This window comes from Paroedura picta, chromosome 8, assembly GCF_049243985.1.
Source record: "Paroedura picta isolate Pp20150507F chromosome 8, Ppicta_v3.0, whole genome shotgun sequence".
In the NCBI taxonomy this organism is placed as follows: Eukaryota; Metazoa; Chordata; class Lepidosauria; order Squamata; family Gekkonidae; genus Paroedura; species Paroedura picta.
In genome coordinates this window covers 15,738,207-15,763,534 of record NC_135376.1, presented here as the reverse complement: position 1 = coordinate 15,763,534, position 25,328 = coordinate 15,738,207, and the positions used below count along the sequence as shown (strand labels likewise).

General features: G+C 45.2%; 1 protein-coding gene across 1 annotated transcript in view; it reads right to left on the bottom strand.

Moving 5' to 3' along the window:
• WDR49 (WD repeat domain 49) overlaps positions 1-17,604 on the bottom strand; it is a 125,163-nt gene extending 107,559 nt beyond the window's left edge. Inside the window, exons 1-2 of the mRNA XM_077348499.1 lie at positions 17,456-17,604; positions 16,943-17,209 (exon numbers count right to left, since the gene is read on the bottom strand). Of these exons, the coding sequence (XP_077204614.1) occupies positions 16,943-17,089 (147 nt within the window). The 5' untranslated portion in view covers positions 17,090-17,209; positions 17,456-17,604. The remainder of the gene's footprint in view (positions 1-16,942; positions 17,210-17,455) is intronic.
• Positions 17,605-25,328: the final 7,724 nt, after the last annotated feature.

Here is a 25,328-nt window from a genome sequence, read left to right as displayed (position 1 = left end):
CAGTTCACCAAAACATAGGGAAATAAGGTGAGATCCTTTGGGCTGATCCTGGGTTGAGCAGGGGGTTGGACTAGATGGCCTATATGGCCCCTTCCAACTCTATGATTCTGTGATTCTATGAGATCAAGTGAAAATCCTGGCAGGATCCAATCCTTGGACTTTTGATCATGACTTCAGGATGTACCCCAAGTTAGGGTGGCCAACTCTGGGACTGGAAATATCTGGAGATCGTGGAGAGTGGAATCTGGGAGAGTGGGGCTCGGGGAGGCAGCTGGGGAGAGCATAATGTCATGTGTTCCACCTTCTAAGGCAGCCATTTTCTCCAGGAGGAGTGGAATGAATTTCTCAAATTAATAAATAATAAGCAATTTATGTATTCTGGAGATAATTTGCCATTCCAGGAGACTTCAAGCCCCTCTCCCCCCTCCCCCCCATGAAGGTTGGCAACCTGAACTCAGTTTATGCTTTAGCCCCCTACCAACCAAATCTTGGAAACATGTCTTTGTGGAGTAAAATCTGATGTTGTGCACTTGCTATTCCACCATTTAGAATGGATCTACCTGTATGCATTTATTGCAAAGTCACCTACTTGGTAGGAAAATGGTCTATGACAAAGTGACATCCTTTGTTTAAAAAAAAATGCAATTGATATTTCTTCTAAGGGTGATCATGGTTAGGAGATGGCATCCAGACTGCCCAGATGAAAGTCCCCCAAAAGTTTTGAAAAGGTGATCCCCTGACCCAAGCTGAGGAGGCGGCTTGTGTGTGTTCATGTGAGCAAAAGAATAACAAAACAGAATTTTTTTACAGGGAAACAGACAGGGATCTGTAAACTGAACGAAGGTAAAAACAAACTTTTATGACACCTTTGTGACTAACAAATTTTTATTCCCACAAAACTTTTGCAGACTAAAACACATCATCAGATTCAAGCAGCGGGTGTTCTCTAGAGAGGCAACTATATGTGAAGATATAAAGAAAAAAATATAGAAACACCATGATCAAAGAAAGGGCGATAAAGTGAAAAACTTGGGGGTGCAGGATCTCTCTTTTTCTGGGAACATGATGTCCATGTGGGACTCTGCGAGCTGTAGAAGGGCTTCCATGGCCCCAACTGTGCTCTTCTTTATTTGGGAAATCAAGCAGATATTACAAAAAATTCCATAAGTTCTCAAAGCTGTCTCCTCTATAGAAAAATTAGCTCAGAAATATTAAACATGATCCATTAATGCAATCCATCATCAAAATGCAAAGGCCACAAGATGAGCCATGTTGAATGAGCTTATATAATAGCTGGCGAGGGGCAATTCCACATCCTGGACTCTGCTGAGAACATTACAGGAGGAAGATCTGACTACTCCTTTGGGCTCATGGAATGCTGCACATTTGGGCTGACACAAAAGCAAGGTCCCAGTAACTCCAAAGCACAGAGAGAAAAAAAGGATTCCAAATCAGGATTCCAAATCCTGTTAGAATCACAGAATCATAGAGTTGGAAAGGGCCATACAGGCCATCTAGTCCAACCCCCTGCTCAATGCAGGATCAGCCCAGAGCATCCTAACGCATCCAAGAAAAGTGTGTATCCAACCTCTGCTTGAAGACTGCCAGAGAGGGGGAGCTCACCACCTCCTTAGGCAGCCTATTGCACTGCTGAACTACTCTGACTGTGAAAAAAAAAATTCCACTTCCAGGGGCCTGCAGGGAAGAGAGGAAGCCATCGGCATCCGAAAGCAGGGACCAAACGTCTCCAGTTGCACACCTCTCTTTGGATCCTGGCCAAGAACTTTCACTGCTTGTTCCACTCATCCAAACATCAAAAGGCAGCTGAGACACAGCTACAGACCCGAGAGATATTTTTCCCCTTCAGATTCTCCTCACTTTGTTATCTCTGCCTTTGAAAACTCCTCCCTTCCTTGAGCTTTCCAAAGAGATGCTTTACAAAAAATGATTTGTATTGTCCATCTGTTTAAAGCTGCCGGTTTGACAGATTTTGTATGATCTCCCCTACATTTTTCAAGTGCCACAGACTCAGTTGTTCGGTGAAGCCGGAACAGCGATGCTATTTCTAGTTCAAAGGCCTGCTCCTAGAGATATTCGAGACTGAGAACCGGTTTAGATGGCACGTTGTATAGGTTAAAGAAAACAAGGTCCACGTGGCCGGCGTCTCATTGAAGCTGGGTTTCTGACACCCACCCATGCAGGTTTGCATAACCATAGGACATGCTGCCTTGCTAAACTTGCATGTTGAAAGAACCACTGACTCCCAGGCACCACTATTCAAGTAAGAGGCTCATTTAAACAAAGCCTGAGATGGACAGGCTGAGGAAGAAGCTGTGCATTTTAAGAGAATTTGTAGAGTTACTTTTTAATATCTCAGAATACCCATATTATTCTTGAGAACTAGTTGCACACTATCTGAAGGACTAGGGTTGCCAACTCCAGGTTGGGAAATAGAATCATAGAATCATAGAATCATAGAATAATAGAGTTGGAAGGGCTCTCATGGGTCATCTTGTCCAACCCCCTGCACTATGCAGGACACTCACATCCCTATCGCTCATCCACTGTAACCTGCCACCCCCTTGAGCCTTCACAGAATCATCCTCTCTGTCACATGGCTATCCAGCCTCTGCTTAAAAATTTCCAAAGACGGAGAACCCACCACCTCCCAAGGAAGCCTGTTCCACTGAGAAACCGCTCTAACTGTCAGGATCTTCTTCCGGATGTTTAGATGGAATTTCTTTTGAATTAATTCCATCCCATTCGTTCTGGTCTGTCCCTCTGGGGCAAAAGGGAACAATTCTGCTCCATCCTCCATATGGCACCCTTTTAAATACTTGAAGATGGTTATCAGATCCCCTCTCAGTCCTCTTCTCTCTAGGCTAAACAGACCAAGCTCCCCCAACCTTTCTTCATATGTCTTGGTCTCTGAACCCCTCACCATCTTTGTTGCCCTCCTCTGGACATATTCCAATTTGTCAACATCCCTCTTCTACTTGGGTGCCCAAAACTGAACACAGGACTCCAAATACCTGGAGATGAGTAGGTAGAACGGGGCTTGGGGAGAACAGGAACTTCAGTGAGGTATAATGCTATAGAAGCCCACCCTCCAGAGCAGCCATTTTCTCCAGGGGAATCTGGAGAACAGTTGTAATTTTGAGAGATCATCAGGATCACCCCCACCTGGAGGTCGGCAACTTTACACAACATCCAAAGAAAAATAGAAGTCAACAAAAGCTGGGCCTGACTGAATTGTTTTCCAGAACACAATCATCAGTCAACCATGTATTTTCAGAAACGACAGGTCACTCGTTAACTGATTGGCTCTTGGCCAGTAAGAGCCCTCCCCTGTAGCTGAGTCCCTATTAGGAGGGAGCTCTCAGCCAGGAAGTTGGGGGAAAGGGGCAAAGTTGGGCTGCCCTAGTGAGTGCTCTGGTGTAGAAGTGGGGTGGGGTGGAGGGAAGCCGAGTCTGGCCCAGTGAGTTGCCCAGGAGATACATAAACCACCAATGGTCCTTCCTTCTCCTTGAATGTGGTTAGGGCTTGCTATGGGTCCACCCTCTACACAGGGAAGGAGCTTTGGTCTTTTCGTCTTTCCAGTCACTCTGCTAGCAGCTAGTATTGGCAAATGCAAATGTAACTCCATCATTTAAGAATAAAATAAGGCAGAAAATTTTCTCCTCTGCCTCCCTGCGGCCATCCCATCTGCAGAAGCACACATTTACATACAAATGCAGCACTAATCTCAGAGCTAATAGGGAACAGTTTCTCCCCCGGAATTCTTCTTCTTCTTCTTTTTTTTTTTTTGAGAAACCTCATCTAGTTGAGACAGGGCGCTCCAGTGAATGGCCTTGCATTTAAACAGGTCAGGATTCAAATATGGGTCTTGCAGATCCCAATCTCATGCATCAACCACTATGCCACTCAGATTCCCAACCTTTGTGCATCTAGTTACCAAGGCAGCCAGGGAGAGTCAAATGTAAAACCATTTCCCTTGCCAGATTATGGCAGCGATTGATAACTGAGTCTGAATTATCCTGCTATATATCAGAAGGAAGTTCTTCCCTGCCCGTTAGGACAGTGGCTGCCTCAATACTGTGCCGTAGCTGCAAGAAATGATAGAAATTTTTCCCAAAGAAAATGCTTCAGCCAGGGCCGGATTTTCCTGTAGGCTAACTAGGCTTTCAAGAGCCTTTTTGGGGGCAGAATGGTAAGGCAGCAGACATGCAGTCTGAAAGCTCTGCCATGAGGCTGGGAGTTCGATCCCAGGAGCCAGCTCAAGGTTGACTCCGCCTTCCATCCTTCCGAGGTCGGTAAATTGAGTACCCAGCTTGCTGCTGGGGGGTAAACGGTAATGACTGGGGAAGGCACTGGCAAACCACCCCGTATTGAGTCTGCCATGAAAACGCTGGAGGGCGTCACCCCAAGGGTCAGACATGACTCGGTGCTTGCACAGGGGATACCTTTACCTTTACCTTTAACTAGGCTACAGCCTAGGGCCTCAAGATCAAGAGGGGCCTATATTCCACATTTTTTATAGAGGTTAGTACCAATTACAACATGTTTCATTTAACATATTGATATATACCACAGTAATTATGTATTTTATTATTTCTCATGTAAATTACAAACTTAAAAATGGGAGGTGAAAGGGCCACATAACTGGAATAGCCTAGGGCCTCTTTTCATGTAAATCAGGCCCTGGCTTCAGCCATGGAGGCAAGTCGCTGCACACTTAAGAGGAGACGGTCAAGGAACCATTTAAAGTTGGCTCTATATGGAGTTAATTTCCCATGCACCAGTGCTCTAAAAACGTTCTCTAAGTGCCTGTGCATTCCTAGGTTAGGTAGAGGGTTGCCTACTAGCTCTGTGCAATGGTTTATCCATCTTCCAACAGGGTTGTCAACCTCCAGGGGAGACCTGGAGATCTCCTGGAATTTCCTTTGATCTCCAGACTATAGGGATCAGTTCACCAAGAGAAAACAGCATGTTTGGAGTTCAGATTGACAAGACTTCACTGCTGAGTTTCATCTCTTCTCCAAACCCTGCTCAGGCTCCACCCCTTAAATCTCCAGGAATTCCCCAACCCAAAGTTGACAACACTAGCCTCTGTGCAACTTAGAGTGCCATACACAGGTCTCCCCACCTTGATCCTGTCCTCACCACAATTCTGTGAAGTAGGCTAGGCTCAGAGGCAGTGTGACTGGCCCAAAGTCAGCAGATAAGCCTTATGGCAGAATGGGGTCTGGAATGCCCAGGTGTTAGTCCAGAACCACATTCAGGAGGGTAGCCATGTTGATCTGAAGCATAAGAACTAAGTCTGAATCCAGTGGCACTTTTAAGACCAACAAAACTTTTTTTCTAAGTTTTGTTGGTCTTAAAGGTGCCACTGGTCTCAAATAGGGATCAGGTGGCAGGTGATGTGAAAGACCGATGTCTGAGAGCTTGGCCAGCCACTGCCAGCTGGAGTAGACAATAATGACCACAAGAGACCAAGGGGAGTAGACAATAATGACCTTCAGAGACCAAGGGGAACAGGCAATAATGACCTTGGAATATCAAAGGAAGTAGAAAATAATTATCTTGAGAGACCAAGGGGAGCAGACAATAATGACCTCAAGAGACCGGGGAGCAGACAATAATGACCTCAAGAGACTATGGGGAGTAGACAATAATGACCTCAAAAGACCAAATGGAGTAGAAAATAATGACCTTGAGACATCAGATGGAACAAGCAATAATTACCTTCAGAGATCAAAGGAAGTTGAAAATAATTATCTTGAGAAACCAAGGAAAGCAGACAATATTGACCTCAAGGGACCAAGGGGAACACATAACATTGATCTCAAGAGACCAAGAGGAGCAGACAATAATGACCTTGAGAGACCAATGGGAATAGGCTGTAATGACCATGAGAGACCAATAGGAGTAGACAATAATGACCTTGAGTGACCAGGGCTGAAAGCAGGGCTGAAAGTCCTCTGTTATCTAAGCTAAAGGTACATAAGGAGAAGGAGCAATGGGCACCAGGTACTACAATAACAAAAGTTACCTCCCTAGTGAAGTCTGTCCTGATTGCCCATGCTTTCAATCACTCATAGTGTGATGTTCTCTGAACTCTACTGGTCTTACTGCTTGTATTATTTTATTTAATATTCCCTGCAGTAGTATACTGTACTTCTACATGTTTACATTTTGACTATAAGCCACTTTTAAAAACAGAAATTTGGGATACAGATAGTTTCAAGCCATCATAGAGCTGGAAAAACCATCTAATGAAGCAGCAACCCTAACCTTGGTATAGATGCTTCTCTTACATTTTGGGGAACATCCATCCAAATGACTCCATAATTCCCCTTGGCAATGTGGTCATTTGCATCATCAGTAAAATTCCCATAAATGTTAACTGCCTTTTGTTTATACCCAGCATGTCTTGCCAGTGTTCCCTCCTCTTACTACATGCTTCTGATCTGCACATTGAACAGTAGGCTTCTCGCTATCGATCAGCTGTTTGGTGGGCTGGGAGTGGGTCCAAACTAGGCCTGGCCCAACTCTGTGCCAGACAGGGAATGAGGAACAGGGCTGAGCCCTACCCGAGAAAGGAGACAAACAGCCAAGCCCCACATTGTGTTGGCTAGTTCTGTCTTCTAAGGGGGGATGGGGGCTTTTCCCAGACATTATTTTTCCCCCAGTCCACCCCTTCCTGCCACAGAACTGTGGTGCCAGGTTTTCTCCTTGAGATGCTAACTTAGGACATGCTGGGAAGTTTCAACATGGGGAAACAGTCAAAAATACGACCCACCCAGAAGTGTCCAGAGGTGGTACAGTCTAGAATTCTGCCTTCTCTCTCGCCCAGATTGAATGAGATTGGCTACGAGACTCCGTGAGAACTTGGAAATGTATCTAGAAATGATTACTTTTTTTGGCAGAGATCATGATTCAATCTGACACCTCTGTTTATGCTTTTGAAGCCTCAGCAATGAAAATTGTTTCTCCCAAAGGCAAGCTGTTGCCAGACAGTAAAGTTATTTTAATTTGCATTTGGCCTAAAACACATCTTCTGTTCGTAGTCAACCTGTGGTCCTCCAGATGTCCATGGACTACAATTCCCATGAGCCCCTGTCAGCATTTTGCTGGCAGGGGCTCATGGGAATTGTAGTCCATGGACATCTGGAGGACCACAGGTTGACTAACCCTGCACTAAGATACTGCTGGAAAGTTTGCATTGGGGCCCAGAGGTATTTGCTTCTCAGCATGAGCTCTCTTGGACTCCTTTCAATTGCTGTTAGGCTCAAGAGCATCTAAGGAGGCATTCCCATATCTATCTGTCTGTCTGCCTATCATCTATCTATCTAATTCGATGCATTTTGGCCCCGATGTTTGATCCGAGCAATCTAAAATAATTAAAATCCACAGTACTAATAAAACAAAGACAATGTGTTCAAATACACAAAAGCACTGTATCCACCTCCCCACCGTCCAACCAAAGATGTTTGTGGCGAATTCCATAACATTAATTAAAATGCTAATTAAATTTTAATGAAAATGTTAATTAAAAGCAATACAATAGACTATACCATTAAAACCTTGCCAATGCACTGTTAAGGACAACACAGAGACAAGAGAAGGAAAAACACACATGAACAATCCCAGTTAGGGTTGCTGGGTGCCCCCAGGGGATGGGGGGAGATGGTTGACAGATCCAGGTTGGGAAAGATTTGAGAGTGGAGCCTGGAGACGACAGAAATCTCAGTGCAGTACAATGACATAGAACCCATCTTCCATAGCATTCATTGTTTCCAGGGGAACTGATCTCTTTAGTCTTGAGATGAGCTTTAACTTCCAAGGGGTCCCCAGGTCCCACCTGGAGGCCAGCAAGCTTAAATCCCACTAGCCAATCAAAATCATTCCAAGGCCTAAATGAATAAACGTGGGAAGGAAGTACTTCAACTGAGACACCATCAACAAGCTCTTCTTTTGGGTAGCCACTGGTCTCAACTCAGGTGATGGGCTTTCTCAAGGAAGAGCCTCCGCAGGTCATCTGTGGGGGACACCAGCTCAGAGCTTTCTACTGATGGTTGGTGGGACTGGTCACCACATGTATCTTCTATGACAGATCTTTATCCCGATTTCCTTAGAACAGGGGTAGTCAACCTGTGGTCCTCCAGATGTTCATGGACTACAATTCCCAGGAGCCCCTGCCAGCAAATTCTACCTTAGAATACAAAGGAACCCAACCAGTTCTAACAAGCAGGAGAAGGTGACCAGAAGCCATTTGTTTTAGCTGCCCAGGCAATTTCTCCTTTCCAGAGATCTATTTGACCTATTTACTTGTTTTTTTGTTTCTGTAAAATCACAACTGAATTATGGCAACTTCCAACATAACCCAGGAGTGACGTAGACTCATTGGGGATGTCAGGAAGATTCTCTGTTTTTGGGGCAAAACTCTTTTGTAGAATGTTTGATTTAAAAAAAAAACAGAGCATTGCTCTGATATTCCGAACACACCTACAGCATTTCCGAGTCATGTTCAAGTCACGTGGGCACATTACTAAAATGTTCCTCCCTTTTTTTGCAGTAAGTCTCCCCTGCCAGCTAGTTGAATGGTGGTAGAACGGTGAGGCCTGGGATCAGGGGATACCCTCCCTCACCCGACCCCAGACTCATGGTGACAGACCATGCCTGCCCTTACTTTTCCCTGTGGCCTCAATTGCCCATTTGCTCCTATTACCATTAATATTAACCTTACATTACATTACATCAGTGGTCCCCAAGCTTTTTATCACCGGGGACCGGTCAACGCCTGACAATTTTACTGAGCCCCGGGGAGTAGTCTTTTGCTGAGGGACGTCGCTGCCACTGCCTGAGCCCCTGCTCCACTTGCTTTCCCGCTGGTGCCCCTGACTTCCCACCGCCCACTGGGGGGCGCTGCTAGCAGCAGCTGCACAGTGCCATGCGCCAAGGGGGAGCCCCAGCCATGGCGGTCACTGGAGAGCACCAAAGATGAGCCGGGGGCAGAGTGGCAGGGCAGCCCTCAAGGCAGCAGCTGGGGAGAAGGACGAGAAGGAGCCACAGCCCGGTACCGACTGATCAACGGATCGGTCCCGGTCCCCGGACCACGGGTTGGGGACCACTGCATTGCATAACTCAAGGGTGGAAGAGAGACCCAGCAGCCGGATTTACAGATTTACCAAGGCAGCATCACGATTGCTTGCTCTTCCACCTGGAACCCCTGCCCCCCAAACCAATCAAAATAGCATCCCCATTTGCCAGTCTCAAGGGGAAGAGCATTGCAAGTCGAACCTCACCTCTGCGGAGGCCTCCCTGCCTTTGAAGAGGCCTCCAATTATCAGCGTCAATTTATATTCCCAAGGAGGAATGACGGCCTGCTTATAAATATGGCGGGAAGTCTAAGCACCGTAAATCAGACCTTTGGAGACAACTTTCTGCTCTCTCTTTTACTCTTGTTGGCAGCTACTGTTACCAACCAGGGAAGTTGCTTTTGCATTTTAACAGTGGGAGCTCTCTTGTCTCCCCAGTGAGCCTGTCTATCACATTCAGAAGCCACAGAATTCATCTGGCCAAGAGGGATTATTCTCCAAATGCAAGCATGCTGAGACCTCACAGTCATAAGCTCACGGCAATTGATCGAATAAGCAACTCCCCATCCTGCCTGTGCAGAGAGGGGGAAGGAGTCGGGGAGGGGGAATACCAACTGAAATTATGTCCTAATAGAACGGAGCAGGCAGAACGATACATACCAGGAAGGCTAATAGCAAAATGCAAGAGAGAATCCCAGCAGACTTGCAGAACTCGGTAAGGACCAATCCAAAATCACACCTCCATAGAAATCGCAATCTGACTATGTGAAGAAAGGCATTTTAAATTGGAGAATCTGCGGCGTAAAAAACCATCACATTTCATTTTTTAAAAAAGTGATTCCCTTTCCAAAGCAGAGGGCAGAAAGGAGTCTGGGTGTCAAGCATTATCCAAGCATCAATGTTTCAGTGCTTAGAAAGGCCAATGGAATCCTGGCCAGAAACAATGAAATGGCCAGATCACACACCCAGCTTGCAGCTGATGTCCAGAAGTGACTTGTAGTGGGGCTCAAGACAGACCAGTATACTTTTCATGGCTCAGTATGCCTGGCCATTGGGGACGCTACATCACTGTAAGAGCTTATAGGTTATACCATTGACTAGGATGCCACTCTGTCTTAACCAGGGAGCTGCCCTCTGACCCCTCCTCTCTCTTGGTCCTCTCACTTTCACTGCCCATGGCCTTCCACAGAGGCAGGTGTCTCTGGGTGAGGCTCCCATGTCTCAGCCACTATACATCAAGCAGAAAGACGGCAATCCAGTTTTCTAGTGCCACCTATCCCAGGTATGGAAAGTGTCATCTACTGGTTTTCTCGTCACGCAGCAAAAGAACTTTCATTAACAACTAACTTGTCCACCCTACTCCCCACAAAAGCATTCTAGGATAAGCCATTTCGGGTGTCAGTGGCAGGTTTTGTATAATGCGCGCGCACACACACACACACACGGCTACTTCTATTTCCACTGGATAATTTGGTGATGGGAACATTTGAATGAGAATTCAGCAGGTGACATTCCAGGGTGGAAATGACACTTTACCCACTCTATTAAAGGTGAGAAACCAGACCTCTTGAGGTTTATTACAGTGTTTGCTGGCTATAAGACTACTTTTTCCCCCTGAAAAATATGCCTCCAAGTGGGGAGGGGTCATCTTATACGCCGGGTGCACTTCAGTTGGGATAGACATAGCTGCCCATAGTGGCCCATTACAGTACTGTAATGTAATGTAACAAACTCTATATTTTGAGTGGAAATGTTGGGGGGTCGTCTTATACGCCCAGTCGTCTTATACACCGGCAAATACGGTAGTTCCCTTTCTACCCAGCTGAAGAGGCTTTCTTTACAATGCCTAGGAACAAGGTAGCCAGAAGATGAAGTTGATGTGGGAAGGGATTGGCACCTCCGTGACCTGGCTTTGTCCAGGGTTGTTGCTCGGTTCCCTGAATTTCCTGCCAAGATACAGTCTGTTATATCTGGATACCGTCAGCTCACACAGGGGGAAAGGGCAATGCGTGGAAGGGAAGCTATTGTGATGCCAATCATCTAAATTAGACCCAATTTAAGCCACAGGCCTGATGTGCTCCAGTAATTAGAGATCAAAAGTTACGTTTGCTCTGTTGGTGTTCATTCTCTCTCTCTCTTTCTTTCTCATCTCTCTTACAAAGGTGTAGGTCAACATCTGAGGTCTTCTCACTAGAGCATTTCCTCTGTGCTATGGCTGCAGAAAGGCTCAGATCAAAGGATGCACATGCCAGTTTCTACACAGAGTGATGAGGATGAGCCAGAGTCTGGTGACCAAGTCCTATGAGGAAAGGATGAGGGACTTGGGAATGTTCAGCCTGGCAGCAGAGGATAGGACCCGCAGCTTTAAACTACGAGTAGAACATTTCTGGCTAGATATCAGGTGGAATGATTCCACAGTCAGAGTAGTTCAGCAGTAGAATCAGCTGTCTGAGGAGGTGGTGAGTTCCCCCTCACTGGCAGTCTAAGCAGTGGCTGCTTAGACTTTATCCATCTATCATGGATACTTTAGGCTGATCCTGCATTGAGCAGGGGGTTGGACTACATGGCCTGTCTCACCCCTTCCAATCCTATGATTCTATTCTAAGCTTGCTACAAGATTTCACACCTTTTGGGGGCATTGACTAGATGAGCTCCATCTTTAAGTATTTACAAGGCTGACATATGGAGGATGGAGCAGAGTTGTTCTCTTTTGCTCCAGAGGGACAGACCAGAATGAATGGGATGAAATTAATTCAAAAGAAATTCTGTCTCAACATCTGGAAGAAGTTCCTGACAGTTAGAGTGGTTTCTCAGTGGAACAAGCTTCCTCGGGAGGTGGTGGGTTCTCCATCTTTGGAAATTTTTAAACAGAGTCTGGATAGCCATCTGACAGAGAGGCTGATTCTGTGAAGGTTCAAGGGGGTGGCAGGTTACAGAGGATGAGTGATAGGGTTGTGAGTGTCCTGCATAGTGCAGGGGGTTGGACTAGATGATCCATGAGGTCCCTTCCAACTCTGTTATTCTATGAGTCTATGAAAGTCAGCACTGTCAGTTCACCAGTTTTGTCCCGTGGCTCTCCAGAGTCTGAGGCAGAGGTATTTTACATCACTTCCTGCTTGATTCCATAATTGGAAATGTCAGGAATTGAACCTGAGATCTTTGCATGCCAAGCAGATGCTTTGTCACTGAGCCACATCCCATCCTGGACAGCTCCATGAATAAGACTGTTGGTGTGTCAGAGGACTGGATCCTACCCTCTATCTTCTGGTCTTACCCTGGTCCCCTCTTCATTACAGCTCCTTCCCATGTTACATGACTTTGTGTCTACATGAGTCTCCCCTGCATAGTCTTTTGGAAAGTCATACGGAGAGGGTGGAAAGCAATCCACTTGTAGAAAAAAAGCCAACCCAGTAATGAGAAAGCAAATATTGAAAGGCTGAGTTAAGTCCAGAGCCCAGGTCGATACAGTAATTCAGACCTGGATGAGTCCAGGTTAGCCCAATCTTGTTAGATCTAGGAAGCTAGGCAGGGTTGGCCCTAGGATAAGGTAGGGTTGGATGGTAGACAACCAAGGAAGTCCAGTGTTATAAGCAGAGGCAGGCCATGGCAAACCATCTCTATTTGTCTCTTGCCTTGAAAACCCTATGGTTTCATAGAATCATCGAGTTGGAAGGGACCTCATGGGTCATCTAATCCAACCCCCTGCACTATGCAGGACACTCACATCCCAATCACTCATCTACTGTAACCTGCCACCCCTTTGCCTTCACAGAATCAGCCTCTCCATCAGATGGCTTTCTAGCCAAGTTGGCTGCATAGGAATGCCAATCCCCAGATGGGACCTGAGGATCCCCTGTAATTATATCTCATCTCCAGCCTAAGGAGATCAGATCAGATCCCTGGAGACAATGGCAGGTGGACTTTATAGCATTATACCCCAACTGAGGTCCTTCCCTGCCCAAAATCCCACCGACTCCCAGCTCCACCCCCAAAGTCTCAAAGACTAGATGGCCTGTGCGGCCCCTTCCAACTCTATGATTCTATGATTCTAACTCGACAGCACATTCCACCACCACAGCTGGAGGCCAGCATTCCTGTTTCCAGGTCATCTCAAAATTCCAGCAAAGACTGCACTGTTTTGCTTGCTCCCTTTCTGATTGCAAAGAAGGGAAGTTTAAGACGGACAGTAAAATAGCACCGAGACAGCAAGATGAGTTTTAGGAAGCCCGGGGCCAGCAAGGCAGACAGAGTTTGACGGGTCGAGCCAGAATTTTACCCTCTTGGCTGATTGCCCGATGATAAGACACAAAGCCGGACACGTTTCCATCACTCGGTTTGCTCAGAGGCCCATTACAGAGTGCCTGCCTGTACAACGACTTCCCTGCTTTTCAGTTCTGTGGGCTATAAAAGCTTCCTCCGAGGGCTGTTCCTGCTTTTAGAGCAAACGGCACCCGTGGGCCCTCTGAGGAGAGCATTTAGGGCAGATGCCTCCCCCCCACCCTCATTTTTAGAGCACTCTTCAGTTAGTATCTATCTGCCGTTCTGGGTTGTGCAGCCTTCTTTGCTGCAAGGCACACTTCGGAATTTTTTTTTGTTTCAGACTGTTCTGCTCCTCTGGCTTTCGCAGCCCTTTGAAAACAGATGGATGCCATTTTTCTTCCTGGCACGAGGCACAACGGAAAGCAGCCATTTATTTTCATCGGGGCAGCCGTTGGACTCTTACCGGGTGTGCTTAGATTACAAACTCCAGTCCCCGACTCCTTTTCAGACAATCTGCTCTGATCGATCGGGTTAAAAACTGGTCTGGAAACCATGCCCTCCAACGTGGCATCTATTCCCCATAACCTGAGATATATGACATGTATAATCCTGCCCAGACATTGTGTTTGTTATTGAGGTCCTTCATCTGCCTTGACTGTCAGATGTGAGGTCCATGGCCACAAGGGTCTTTTTGGTGACTGCCCCTCAGCTGAGAAATGCCTTCTCTCTTTCTCTTTGCCTGACAATTGTTGCAGCTTTGCTTTGACTGATTTATACCATGCTTTGATCACTTTTATTTGCAATTCCCTGTTTTGCTTTCCCTTGCCAGTATGGACGGTGTCTATGGATGCCAAATTTGAACTGGGAAATGTCTGGATATTTGGGGACAGTGCCTGTGGAGAGTGGAATGTGTTTGGGGAGGGGGAGGGGGTTGACCTGGACACTACCTATGGCATACCATACAGTTTTTCCTCTGCCTGAAGCGGCCATAGTAGAGATCAGTTGTAATTCCAAGAGAATTCCAGGCTCTTCCTGGAAGTTGGCAAAAGTGCAGCTTGTTTTGTCTATGGTTGAACGTGGTGTTAGTACTGGATTAATATTTTTATATTTATTGTTTGGGGGAGAAGGATCCAGACCAATATTTGTTTATAAGCCTATTGATAGAAGAAGAGATGGGGTTTTGTACTCTGATTTTTACTACCCAAAGGAATCTCAAAGTGGCTTATACTCACCTACCCTTCTTCTCCCCACAACAGATGCTCTGTGAGGTAGGTGAGGCTGAGAGAACTGTGAGTGGCCCATGGTCACCCAGCTGGCTATATGTGGAAAAGGAGTGGAGAATCAAACCCGGTTCCCCAGACTAGAGGACACCATTCTAAACCACTGCACCAAGCTGTCTCAATAGTTTTGCTGAGTTGGAGTCACAGCAAGCCCCCCAAAAGACAGGAATTTTTTCCGAGGTAAAATGGAAAATACAAAGCACAGAAGGTTGTGATGCATAAGTGTGTAATTAACACACAAACTACCTGCAGCCTGCAAACAACACATTAAATGATGACAAGGCCATTAGTTGCCAATGATGCAACAGAGCAGTGTTCTTGGGTACACAATGCAAATGATGCACAATATCCAATCCAGTATCTGAGATAGCTTATAAAAAGCTGCAGCCTGTCAAGGAACACGATGAGGGCTGCAAGAGGGAGGAAGATTGTGCTGTCTGCATTCATAGAGCCAAACCATCGGTTGCATATTGATAGATAGATGAGCATTCTTTTAATTCTTTCGTCCACATATGAACACATGAAACTATTGAATGAGATCTTTGGTCAATCAAGGTTAGCATTGTCTACTCAGACTGGCAGCAAGTTCTCAAGGTCTTTTGTGTCACTTATTACTTGGCTCTTTTAACTGGAGATGCCAGGGGTTGAACCTGGGACCTTCTGCATACCAAACAGATGCTCCACAACCTCCTGAATCCTCAACCCTTTCCCCTAATCCTAGTTGTATGAGGAGGTGAGAGTAACAGGGAGCTACTATAGTAATTAATGGTGCAGGTCACACACTGCAATCATGCTCAAAGGGGCAGATCAGTCACAAATCCTACACCCGTCCAGATATTATTATTCTCTAGAAGAGCTAGTTTCAAGTCCAGTAGCACCTTAGAGACCATGAAGATTTTGGCGATCCACAAGAGTAGAGACTATCAAGATCTTGTTATCTCTTTGGTGCTGGTGGAGAAATCTAGCTCTACTTCAGACCAACATGGCTATCTTCCCGAGAACAGCTCTATAGCAATAATTCACAACTGGATTGTCTTCTGTAGAGAAGTCTATCTAGTTGCAATAGCCCAATGATAGTGCCATAATCAATGACATGGATGTGGCCAACCATCTATTCGATTCACTTCCTGCAGTATCTCATTCATTTGTCATGTTTCTGGAGGGTAACTTAAAAAGATATTGTAGGAACATACTGTAGGACAAGCACAATATATTCACTGATTCATCTGAAATGTGAAGTTTCAGTACAATTTTGCAGATACTGTAGACCAGCCATTCACAACAGAGGCCATATGGCCCCTGCCACATTTGAAGGGTGCCACAGACTGGAAAATGTGAGAATGGGAGCCCAAAGAGTTTATTGGGCCTGCTAACTGAACCAATGAAATACTGTTTTTGTCACGTAGGACATCATTAATTGCTATAAAGTTAAACTTTTGTCAAGGGAATGTAAAATATATCATGCAATCCATTTCTTTGTGTGTGCTTGACTTAATGCATTCATGGCAGGAAAAAATGAGCACATCTGGATCCAACGTTCTAGAAATCTATCCTGTGTGCATATAAGATAAGGTAGGTCGAGTATAATTATTTCACTCTCCGCTTAGACCTTTTTTAGCCTTTTTGTGCAAGTGGGCATTATGCTGCAGAGGGCCTTGGAACATGAGCAGAGCTCCTAAAAAGGCTGTGAACAAAAAGAAAAAGAAAAAGAAAACGTTGAGGATGGCTGGTGTAGACCACTAAAAAGACAAACAAGTGGGTTCTAGATCGAATCAAGCCTGAACTCTCCTTAGAAGCTAAAATGACTACATCGAGGCTATTGTACTTTGTACTTTGGTCACATTAGGAGAAGACAAGAGTCACTGGACAATTCAGTAATGCTAGGGAAAGTGGGTGGCAGCAGCCCTCAGCCTGCAAGACTTGAGCAAGGCATTTGGGAGGTAATTCATTCATAGGGTCAATTTTGGAGGCCATTCACTCATAGGGTCCCCACAAGTCAGAAGAGACTTGATGACATCACACACACACACATACTGTCTGAAGTCTTGCATTTGCTAGATGCAACCAAGTACTAAATGTTGTGAGCCCCAAGTTAGTAACAGCTTTCTAGGTCGTATCCATCTCGGACACATTGATGGCTAAATGGATACGCTGATAAATAAGTATTTGTACATTTCCCAATGGGTTCTCATCGATCTGCTGTTTCCCCAGTGAGTGGGAGGATGTAATCTTTCATAAGGTGACATTTCAAAAGCAATAAAAAAAAAAACACCCTCCCTCTTTACTTGTAAACACACTCACCAGAAAAAGCTCTTGCATTTTCATAAAATTGCGAATCGTCAATCTGTCTTCAAGCTGTTCCACATTTTTCACAGAGCCTGTATCTTCAGTAATGCTCAGCGGCTGATCCTCAGTAGCAACCGTGGCTTTTCTTAGCACGAGAGGCATATTTGTTGCTAAGATCTAGTTGGCTTTTATGTACATCGATAAGTCTCCGAGTTGTTCTTTTGTATCGTTCGCAAAATCTTGCTTGGCAGGCCAGCTAACCCAAATGATGAGGTAAAGATTCTGGAAGATCAAAAGGGATGGCATTTGGGGTGGGGAGACAAAAGAGCTAACTGCAAGTTTCAGTTGGGATCTTTTAATTCTTATTTAGCCTGAATTGAACACTGGATTCGGGCCAATCTGGGTAGAGTGGAGAAAGCGAGTGACGCACAGTAAGCAAACAGAATCAAGCCCATTTATAATCATTTATAATTTGTTCCTGTAAATGGAGTAGAAGGCACTCTCCCATAGAAAATCCATTTTGCTTACCTTGTCACTATTAACTTGTTATTGACTCTGATTAAAATTCTTTCTTTTTTTTTCCAGAATGTATTTGATTAGCTACAACGTTCCTTTTAACTCAGCTACTCAAAAGTTTATTCTCCAGGCATTTGCAGGATTGTTTGAGGAGCTGGATTTCCTTGCCCACGTCTCTTAGCAACCTGACACAACACAAGCTCCCTCCTTCTCCCAGTCAGGGGTCAAAATAAAGAATGGGCTGAGCTATCCTGGGGGAGAATTTTGCAAAACAAGCCAGGAAAGGCAGAGGCATAGCAAATTAAAGGACCTGAAGCCGGATTCTTCAAGAATAGAAGTTTCAGCGCAGCAAAAAGGGAAGAGATTACATTTTGCATGGACTTGCATGCATGCACACATACAATGTGGACTTTTAAATCTCTGATGTGGCTGAATGGCACAATGCAGACAAGTGTGCAGACCAGTCACTCTGCAGTGGCATGAACTTTTTAGGCCCTTATGACGATCTCACGCTCTTCCCTCCCTCACACGCAGGGCTTTCCCTTTGTTTTTTCTTTCTTTCTTCCTGGCTGAGCAGTCAGTATATCTATTTTCTTCTTATTTGAGGGTTTATGGATGACCCCTCTGTCACATTATTATATTTTGTTGCTGGCTCAGCTCAAGGACTGCAGGGAAGAAACAAGATCAGCTTCTTAACTTTGAAAATAGGACTCGAGAGGTTTTAGAAAGTTTTAAAAATAATATTCAATGTAGAGGGAGGAGGGGGGTGCAACAGTGTTGGAAGTCATTGTGGTGTCTCTTAGCCTCAGACTTCAGAGGAAGCAAGGAGAAAGTTTTAGAGAGAGAGAGCTCAGTACCCCCAGCATCCTCTCTGTCTCTTTTTTATGGCTATCCCATTGATGTGCAGACTGAGACTTTTAGGCAGGGGTAGTCAACCTGTGGTCGTCCAGATGTCCATGGACTACAATTCCCATGAGCCCCTGCCAGCAAACGCTGGCAGGGGCTCATGAGAATTGTAGTCCATGGACATCTGGAGGACCACAGCTTGACTACCCCTGCTCTTAGGGACCAGACTTATTTCCTCCTCCTTTTATTGCCGCTCTCACACACATTGACTCTTCTCCATCTTGACAAGCTACATGCTTGCATCTCTCTCCATCCTAGCTAGCTAGATTAGATTAGATCTCTGCCTCTTCACTATCCTATCTGGAAATGTACTTCCTGTAACAAACCTCTTATATTACTTCAAAAGGATAAAGAAGACTCTGTTATTGTTTTCTTGCCTGTAGGTACATGGATCACATGGCTTCTGCTGTTGCTTAGAGCAGGGGTAGTCAACCTGTGGTCCTCCAGATGTTCATGGACATCTGTTCATGGACAACCTGTGGTTTGTGTCCTTCCTTTCTTTCTAAGTTATCCCAAAATGTACCACACCTGGAATTACAGTCAAAATGAGTATTAAGAAATGCAATGGGATTCCCTAAGGTAAATCAATTTTACAATCCAAAATTCATGAACAGTTCAAAACTGGCAGGGGCTCATGGGAATTGTAGTCCATGGACATCTGGAGGACCACAGGATGACTACCCCTGGCTTAGAGCCATTAGTGCCTTCTGAAGAAGAAGAGTTGGTTCTTATGTGCCACTTTTCTCTATCAGAGCCAGATTTCTCTGTCTGCTAAATGTTAGGAATATTACCCCAATATTCCAACAAACAGGACACGAGATGGTGTGGTTTCCTAGCCCCTGATGAAAAACAGAGGGTGTTAGAGGATGGTTAGAATGGTCTGAATCCAGCATACCGCTCTAACAGATTGATGACTGAACCCAGCCTTTCTTTCTAACTAATAGATTACTGGCTTTCCAGAAGACGTCTGGGCTGTTGGGTACACTGGGCTTTTTGTCTTGCTGCAGCTGTAGGAATTCATCCGGATATTCATTCATCAAACTTTGTGATGCTCACCTGAATGAACATGGATTTTAGCACTGGACTGAGTGCTTCCAGGGAGAAGAAACAGGAGTTTAAGAACAACATAAAAATGGTACATTTTCCACTTCCAAGTCTTTAAATTCAGAATCACTAATGGCTGAATATTCACCAGAGAGCCATGACACTCCGCTGTGGTTTGTGTCCTTCCTTTCTTTCGAAGTTATCCCAAAATGTACCATACCTGGAATTACAGTCAAAATGGGTATTACGAAATGTGATGGGATTCCCTAAGGTAAATCAATTTTACAATCCAAAATTCATCTTAGAAAGGACAAAGCATGTGGCATCAACATGAAAGGATGAAATTTAAACCAAAAGCGTTTATAATGAAGTCCCCAAATTTGTAATCATTTAGGAGATTAGAGCCAAGCTTTGAGAGGACAAGTTGCTTCTGATTTATGGTGACCCTGTCAATTAAGGTTCTCCAAAAGGTCTTATCATTCACAACCTTGCCTAGGGGCCATTCTGCACCAGGATCTATGTAGCAAATTGGTTGCGGAAGGAAAAAACGCCATTTTAAATAGTGGAATTCGTCGTTATGTATACCTGCCTTTGTAGTGGAATCCAGTTGCGTTTCTATCGTTTCCCACAGGAAGCAATATTGCCGAGCTTTGTACCGTCCCTGGCCGTCAAGCAGCCAATGGGCGGCCCTTATCATGCTCCCGAAAAGCCCCTTTTCCTTTAAGGAAGGTTTAAAAAAAAAACACGTTGCAACGAATCTGCGTTGATTCGTTGCAACGGAGAGACCCACCTAGCTAGCAGACCGAAAATAGAGTGAAAAATAAAGGGAAAATAAACCAGCAAACGGGGCTGTGTGTTGCTTGGTGCTTGGTGACTTAAAACAGCTCTAGGGAGGGACTGCAGCCAGGGAAGCCTCGCTGAGTAAACGAAAGCTCGCTGGTGCGTTGATCTCCGCTCGCTCCGAGAAAAAAAAATGGCGATCGCTTCGCCGGAAGATCAGAGGAGAGAGCCAGGGGGAGGGACTTTGCAGAAACCGCAACAATGGTAACGCATAGAATTTTGCAGATGTTTGCAGTGTTGCAGATTAGTTGCAAGAGTAGCGCTTTCCGGAGGGTGAATCCACTTTTTGAGATTTCCCTGAAAGCACTACAATGAAGCGCTTTTTGTGGATCGGTTTCAGGAGTGTTGCAGATTGTCAACGACGTTGTGCATAACAGCAAATCAGTAGCGATTTCAATTTGCAACCATTGTGCAATTTTGAACGAGTACGGAATGGCCCTAGGTCTTGACCATGTTAAGGAGGACAAAATATGCATCCACAAAATGAAGTTACTGCTGTGGGTTAGAAAAGAAAATTGCTCTCCATCCCTTCTTATTGATCTCAGTAATTCCTTATGCTGGTGGGATCCAGTCTAACCCAATGATCACTCTGAAAATCCCTGGCCACAGCCAATAGGTTCATTCTTATAAGTGAAAATTAAACAAAATGTTGAATGAGATCCAGGGGGAATTAATTAATACTCCGTGCAACCAGGGTTGATGAACAGCAAGCATTTCGAGGCACCTCTTCCACTGGTTATTCAATCAAAATGTGAAAGTGCAGAAAAACAAACAAAAAGTATCAGATTTGCTTGGCTTAAAAGGGAACAGGAGATTCTTCTAACTCAGTTGAGATTAGGGATTGGCATGAACCGGCTCACAAACTAAAGTTGTGATGAATTTTGTTTGCTTGGATTGTGATTGTGTAGTTTACATCAGTCCTGTTGGGTTGGCCTTGCCTCTGCTGGGCACTAGTACATCGCACAGGCTCTACTGGACTTGCAACCCCTCCTTGTTTGGAGTATGAATCCGTACTTCATATCAGTACTGTTAAACTGGCATTGCTGCACTGTGTTCTGCTGGGCAGTCTTTGATTGCACTAGTACTGCTGGGTACTGATCCTGTAGGACTTGCAAAAATGCCCCTCCCTCCATCTGCAGTTTCTACTTCAGAGATTCTGTCTTGACCTTAGTTCTGTTGGGTCCACACTGCCATAGTGGCACTGGTTTTGCTGGGTTTGCAAAAATGCCCCCTGCCCACCTTCCATTTCTACTGCAGAGATTCTCTGGACTTCTATTGCCCTTGATTTTTTTTTGGTGTCCCCCCCCCCCTTCATTGGAAGCAATGAAGAACGGGAGCATCTTCTGGGGGGTGGGGGGGATCATAACTTAGATAGACCCTGTAAAGTCAATCCTCACCAAACGTGGAGGGTGGGTAAAGGAGAATCAGCCAGAGATCCCCTATAATTTGATGTCTCTAGCATCCCAGGGGCTGTTCTAACCACAACACAAACCTCACAAACTGGACTGGTTCATTTAGCTCCTAAAAGTTTGTGACAGTTCATGGCTTGTGAACTGGGCATATTATGAACTGCAAACCAAACTGGATTTTCCCATTTTGTACCCATCCCTAGTTGAGATACAGATTTAGTGCTTGCTTGATGAAGACTACAGTCCTATGAGAACTTGTGGGCAAGGCCCATAGAAAGCAAGGGACAGAAAGGCCTAGGTAGCACACGTGCTTGAGCACCTGAACAAAAGAACTTGGCCCATCGACATTAGAAGGCTTACTTGGACACCCCAATCCAATAACACTTTAAAAGGATCTTTCTAACCGCAATAGCAGTTTGACAAGTGAACCAGTTTCATAGGTTTGATGAGATCTCTCTTGCTGGGGATCTTGAATCAGAGGCTGGACTTCCACCAGCAGGGAATGCTGTAGCTTTGGATTTCGGGCACTGAGTAGAAGGTTGGACTACATAGTCTATAAGGCCCTTTCCAGCTCATTGCTTCAAATCAGAAGGATGCAATGGCTCACCAGTCTCTAAGATCGACATTCAGTCTTAAACACAATGCTTAGATTTGATACACTCAACACATCAGACACCCAAAGGGGACTAAAAACCCAGGGTCCCTTCATCACACTTGTCCTGTTCAAGATGGTCTTTAAATGTTAATCCTTCTTCAGATGTCTAGAGTTGGGATCAATTTCTGGCCTGGCACAGAGAGCAATCCTAGGCTTTGTGAATGTTTAAAAACAAAACAAAAAAAAGCAATAGTCTCAAAAATCAAAGCTTTACACGCAAAGCAAAGGGTACTTAGGTCAGGATCAACATCCCCGTGAACCCTTATCCCCGTCTCCCTCCCACACAATCAATTTCAGTCAAAGCAAAAAGGGAAATTAGTCTCACTGCAGTTTGCTTTGATTCTGCTGGTAGGTGAGCAACCGATGATAAAGGGCTGACTCCTCCAAGCCCATTAGATGAATCCCCCCTCTCTTCGCGGAGAAGCTATCCAATGCACAAGAACATGAAGGAAGAAAAATGCTTTAAAATAGACCTGAAGATTCCGTGACTCTTGAAGTGCCAGCATGCCTCACAGCTCACTGAAATCCAACACTGTAACACCAACAGCAGCATGGTGTAAAGCAGCATGGTGTAGTAGTTACACAGAGGCGTCTCTGCTCAAGCTTCCATTCGCCTTCTGATGTCTAGGCCACAAAGCTACCTTGCAGGGTTTTTGAGGGAGAGGAGACGGACCATGCATGCCCTTCTGAACACTTTGAGTAGAATAAAACTTAAGAGACCTACGTCTGGATCCCATGAAAGAAAGATCCATGAATGTAAAGGAGGGACAGTTTTTGCAGTTCCCCCAGAAGCCCTCTTATCTCTCCCCATGCTCTTCCTAGGGCTTCCCCACCCCCCAGGAGCAACAAGGGGGGATGGTATGTGGCACAAAGAGGTGGCAGGCAGAGAAGTTACTTCTCCATGCAGAAGAAAAAGTTGGTTCTTACATGCTGCTTTTCTCTACCCGAAGGAGGCTCAAAGCGGCTTACAGTCGCCTTCCCTTTCCTCTCCCCAAAACAGACACCATGTGAGGTGGGTGAGGCTGAGAGAGCCCTGATATCACTGCTTGGTCAGAACAGTTTTATCAGTGCTGTGGTGAGCTCAAGGTCATCCAGCTGGTTACATGTGGGGGAGCGCAGAATCAAACCCGGCTTGCCAGATTAGAAGTCCGTACTCCTAACCACTACACCAAACTGGCTCTCAGAAGCCTTTCCATACATGGAAGGAGACGTACTGAGTTTTTGTACCCTGCACTACCCAAAGGAGTCTCAAAATGACTTACAATAGCCTACCTTTCTTCTCCCCACAACAAACACCCAGTGAGGTAGATGAGGTTGAGAGAGCCATGAGAGAACTGTAACTGGCCCACAGTCACCCAGCTGGCTGCATGTGGAAGAGCGGGAAATCAAACCCAGTTCTCCAGATTAGAGGCCACCACTCTTAACCTCTACACCAAGCTGGCTCTCAACTATTACCTCACTGCTACTTTTTCAGTATTTCCAGTGCTGGTGGCGGTCCTACAAATGAATTTTAGGAGGGCTCTTTAGGCTGGAGAATGGCTTAAAATTTTGCTCAGCAGAGTGGTAGAATTGGGGGAGAACACCCTGGCATCAAGGAGCAGGCTGGACTAGATAGCATACAAGGTCCCTTCCAATTTGATGATCCTTACATGCACAAACATAAATGGCTGAAAGTTGACCAATGCAAAGAGCCATTATTCTTCTCCTGAAGAACAGCTGCCTGTTTTAGTACAAAGGAAGGGTCCATTTCCCCTAGTTATAACCTCTTTAACTGCTAAAATTTGTCTTTCTTTTGGGCCAAACACAAGACTAAGATATCACAAATATGACATTAAGAAGTAGCAAACAATTCAGTGCTTGAAGAGCTTCCTACGTAAGTCCCTGTTGCATGAGTCCAGTTTTCCCCATGCAGCACTGTAGATGAGATAGTTGAGATTTGAAGGTCTCCTAAACTACACCTTGTTCTTAGCTATTATGCTTCAACAACTCTGAAATACTGTCTCCACAGTCCACGTTTAGGGTGCTTTCACGGCCACTGAATGAATACACTTTGCAACTGGATTTTACCACGCACAATGACAAAAATCCACCTGCGAACTGTCAGAGTGGATTGCAAGTGCATTATTCAGCATGTGAGAAATAAGGCAGAGGTCAGTGAAATGAGGACAGCCCACAGCTCTGTCGCAACAGATCCTTGATAAAAGGGATGGTCCAGGATCAATGCAGAACTCTCATGCAGAATTCATCCTTCAAACACTGAGATCAGGGCTTGCAAAGTGTAAGCATGTGAGCATCAGAGAACACAGCTTGGACCAGGCTTTCATCCCCGATCAGCTCCCAAATTCTCCGCCTCTGTCAGCTCCGTGCAAACCGGGTCTCGTAAGGTAAGACGGGCATCTCCCCTGCTGCACCTGCAAGTCTAGTTTATCCACGGCAGTGGAGTATACAGAACATTTTGAAACTAGGTAGTTTACACACCATTGACTTTTCAGATGTTTCGCAGTACTTCAGAAGAAGAAATGCTTTTTAAAGCAAGCGCTAAAGGTAATACAAGTTGTTTACTGCCAGAAGCAAGAAAAAATAAATTCTGAAGATGCCTGCGCAGGAAAGTAATTGCTGGATGCATTCGCATACGTGGAGATTTTAAATCTTTGCCCGCGATCCGTACTGTTGCAAAAGAAGTTTGCTTGATTTGTTACATTAATGGAAGTTGCAGATCTGCCAAATGGAGTGGAATGTCTTTTCCTACCACTCAAAGACCACTGAGCTCCCCCCCCCCCAAAAAATCTGTTTCTGTGAGCTTCAGGTACAACTGGAGGGAAATTTGAGTGGGAAATCAGAAGAAACAGCTGCGCCCTTCTCTACATCCACCAGCAGAAGTGCTTCTTGCATCATCCTGCAAGCCTGAATTTTAACTCTTCTGCAGAAAAGGCAGCTTCTCCATTTTGCCCCCACAGACATTAACCTACCAGCATTTCAGTGTTATACACTCAAGAACCTTGGGTCCCAAAGCTGGTGACAGAACTATTAT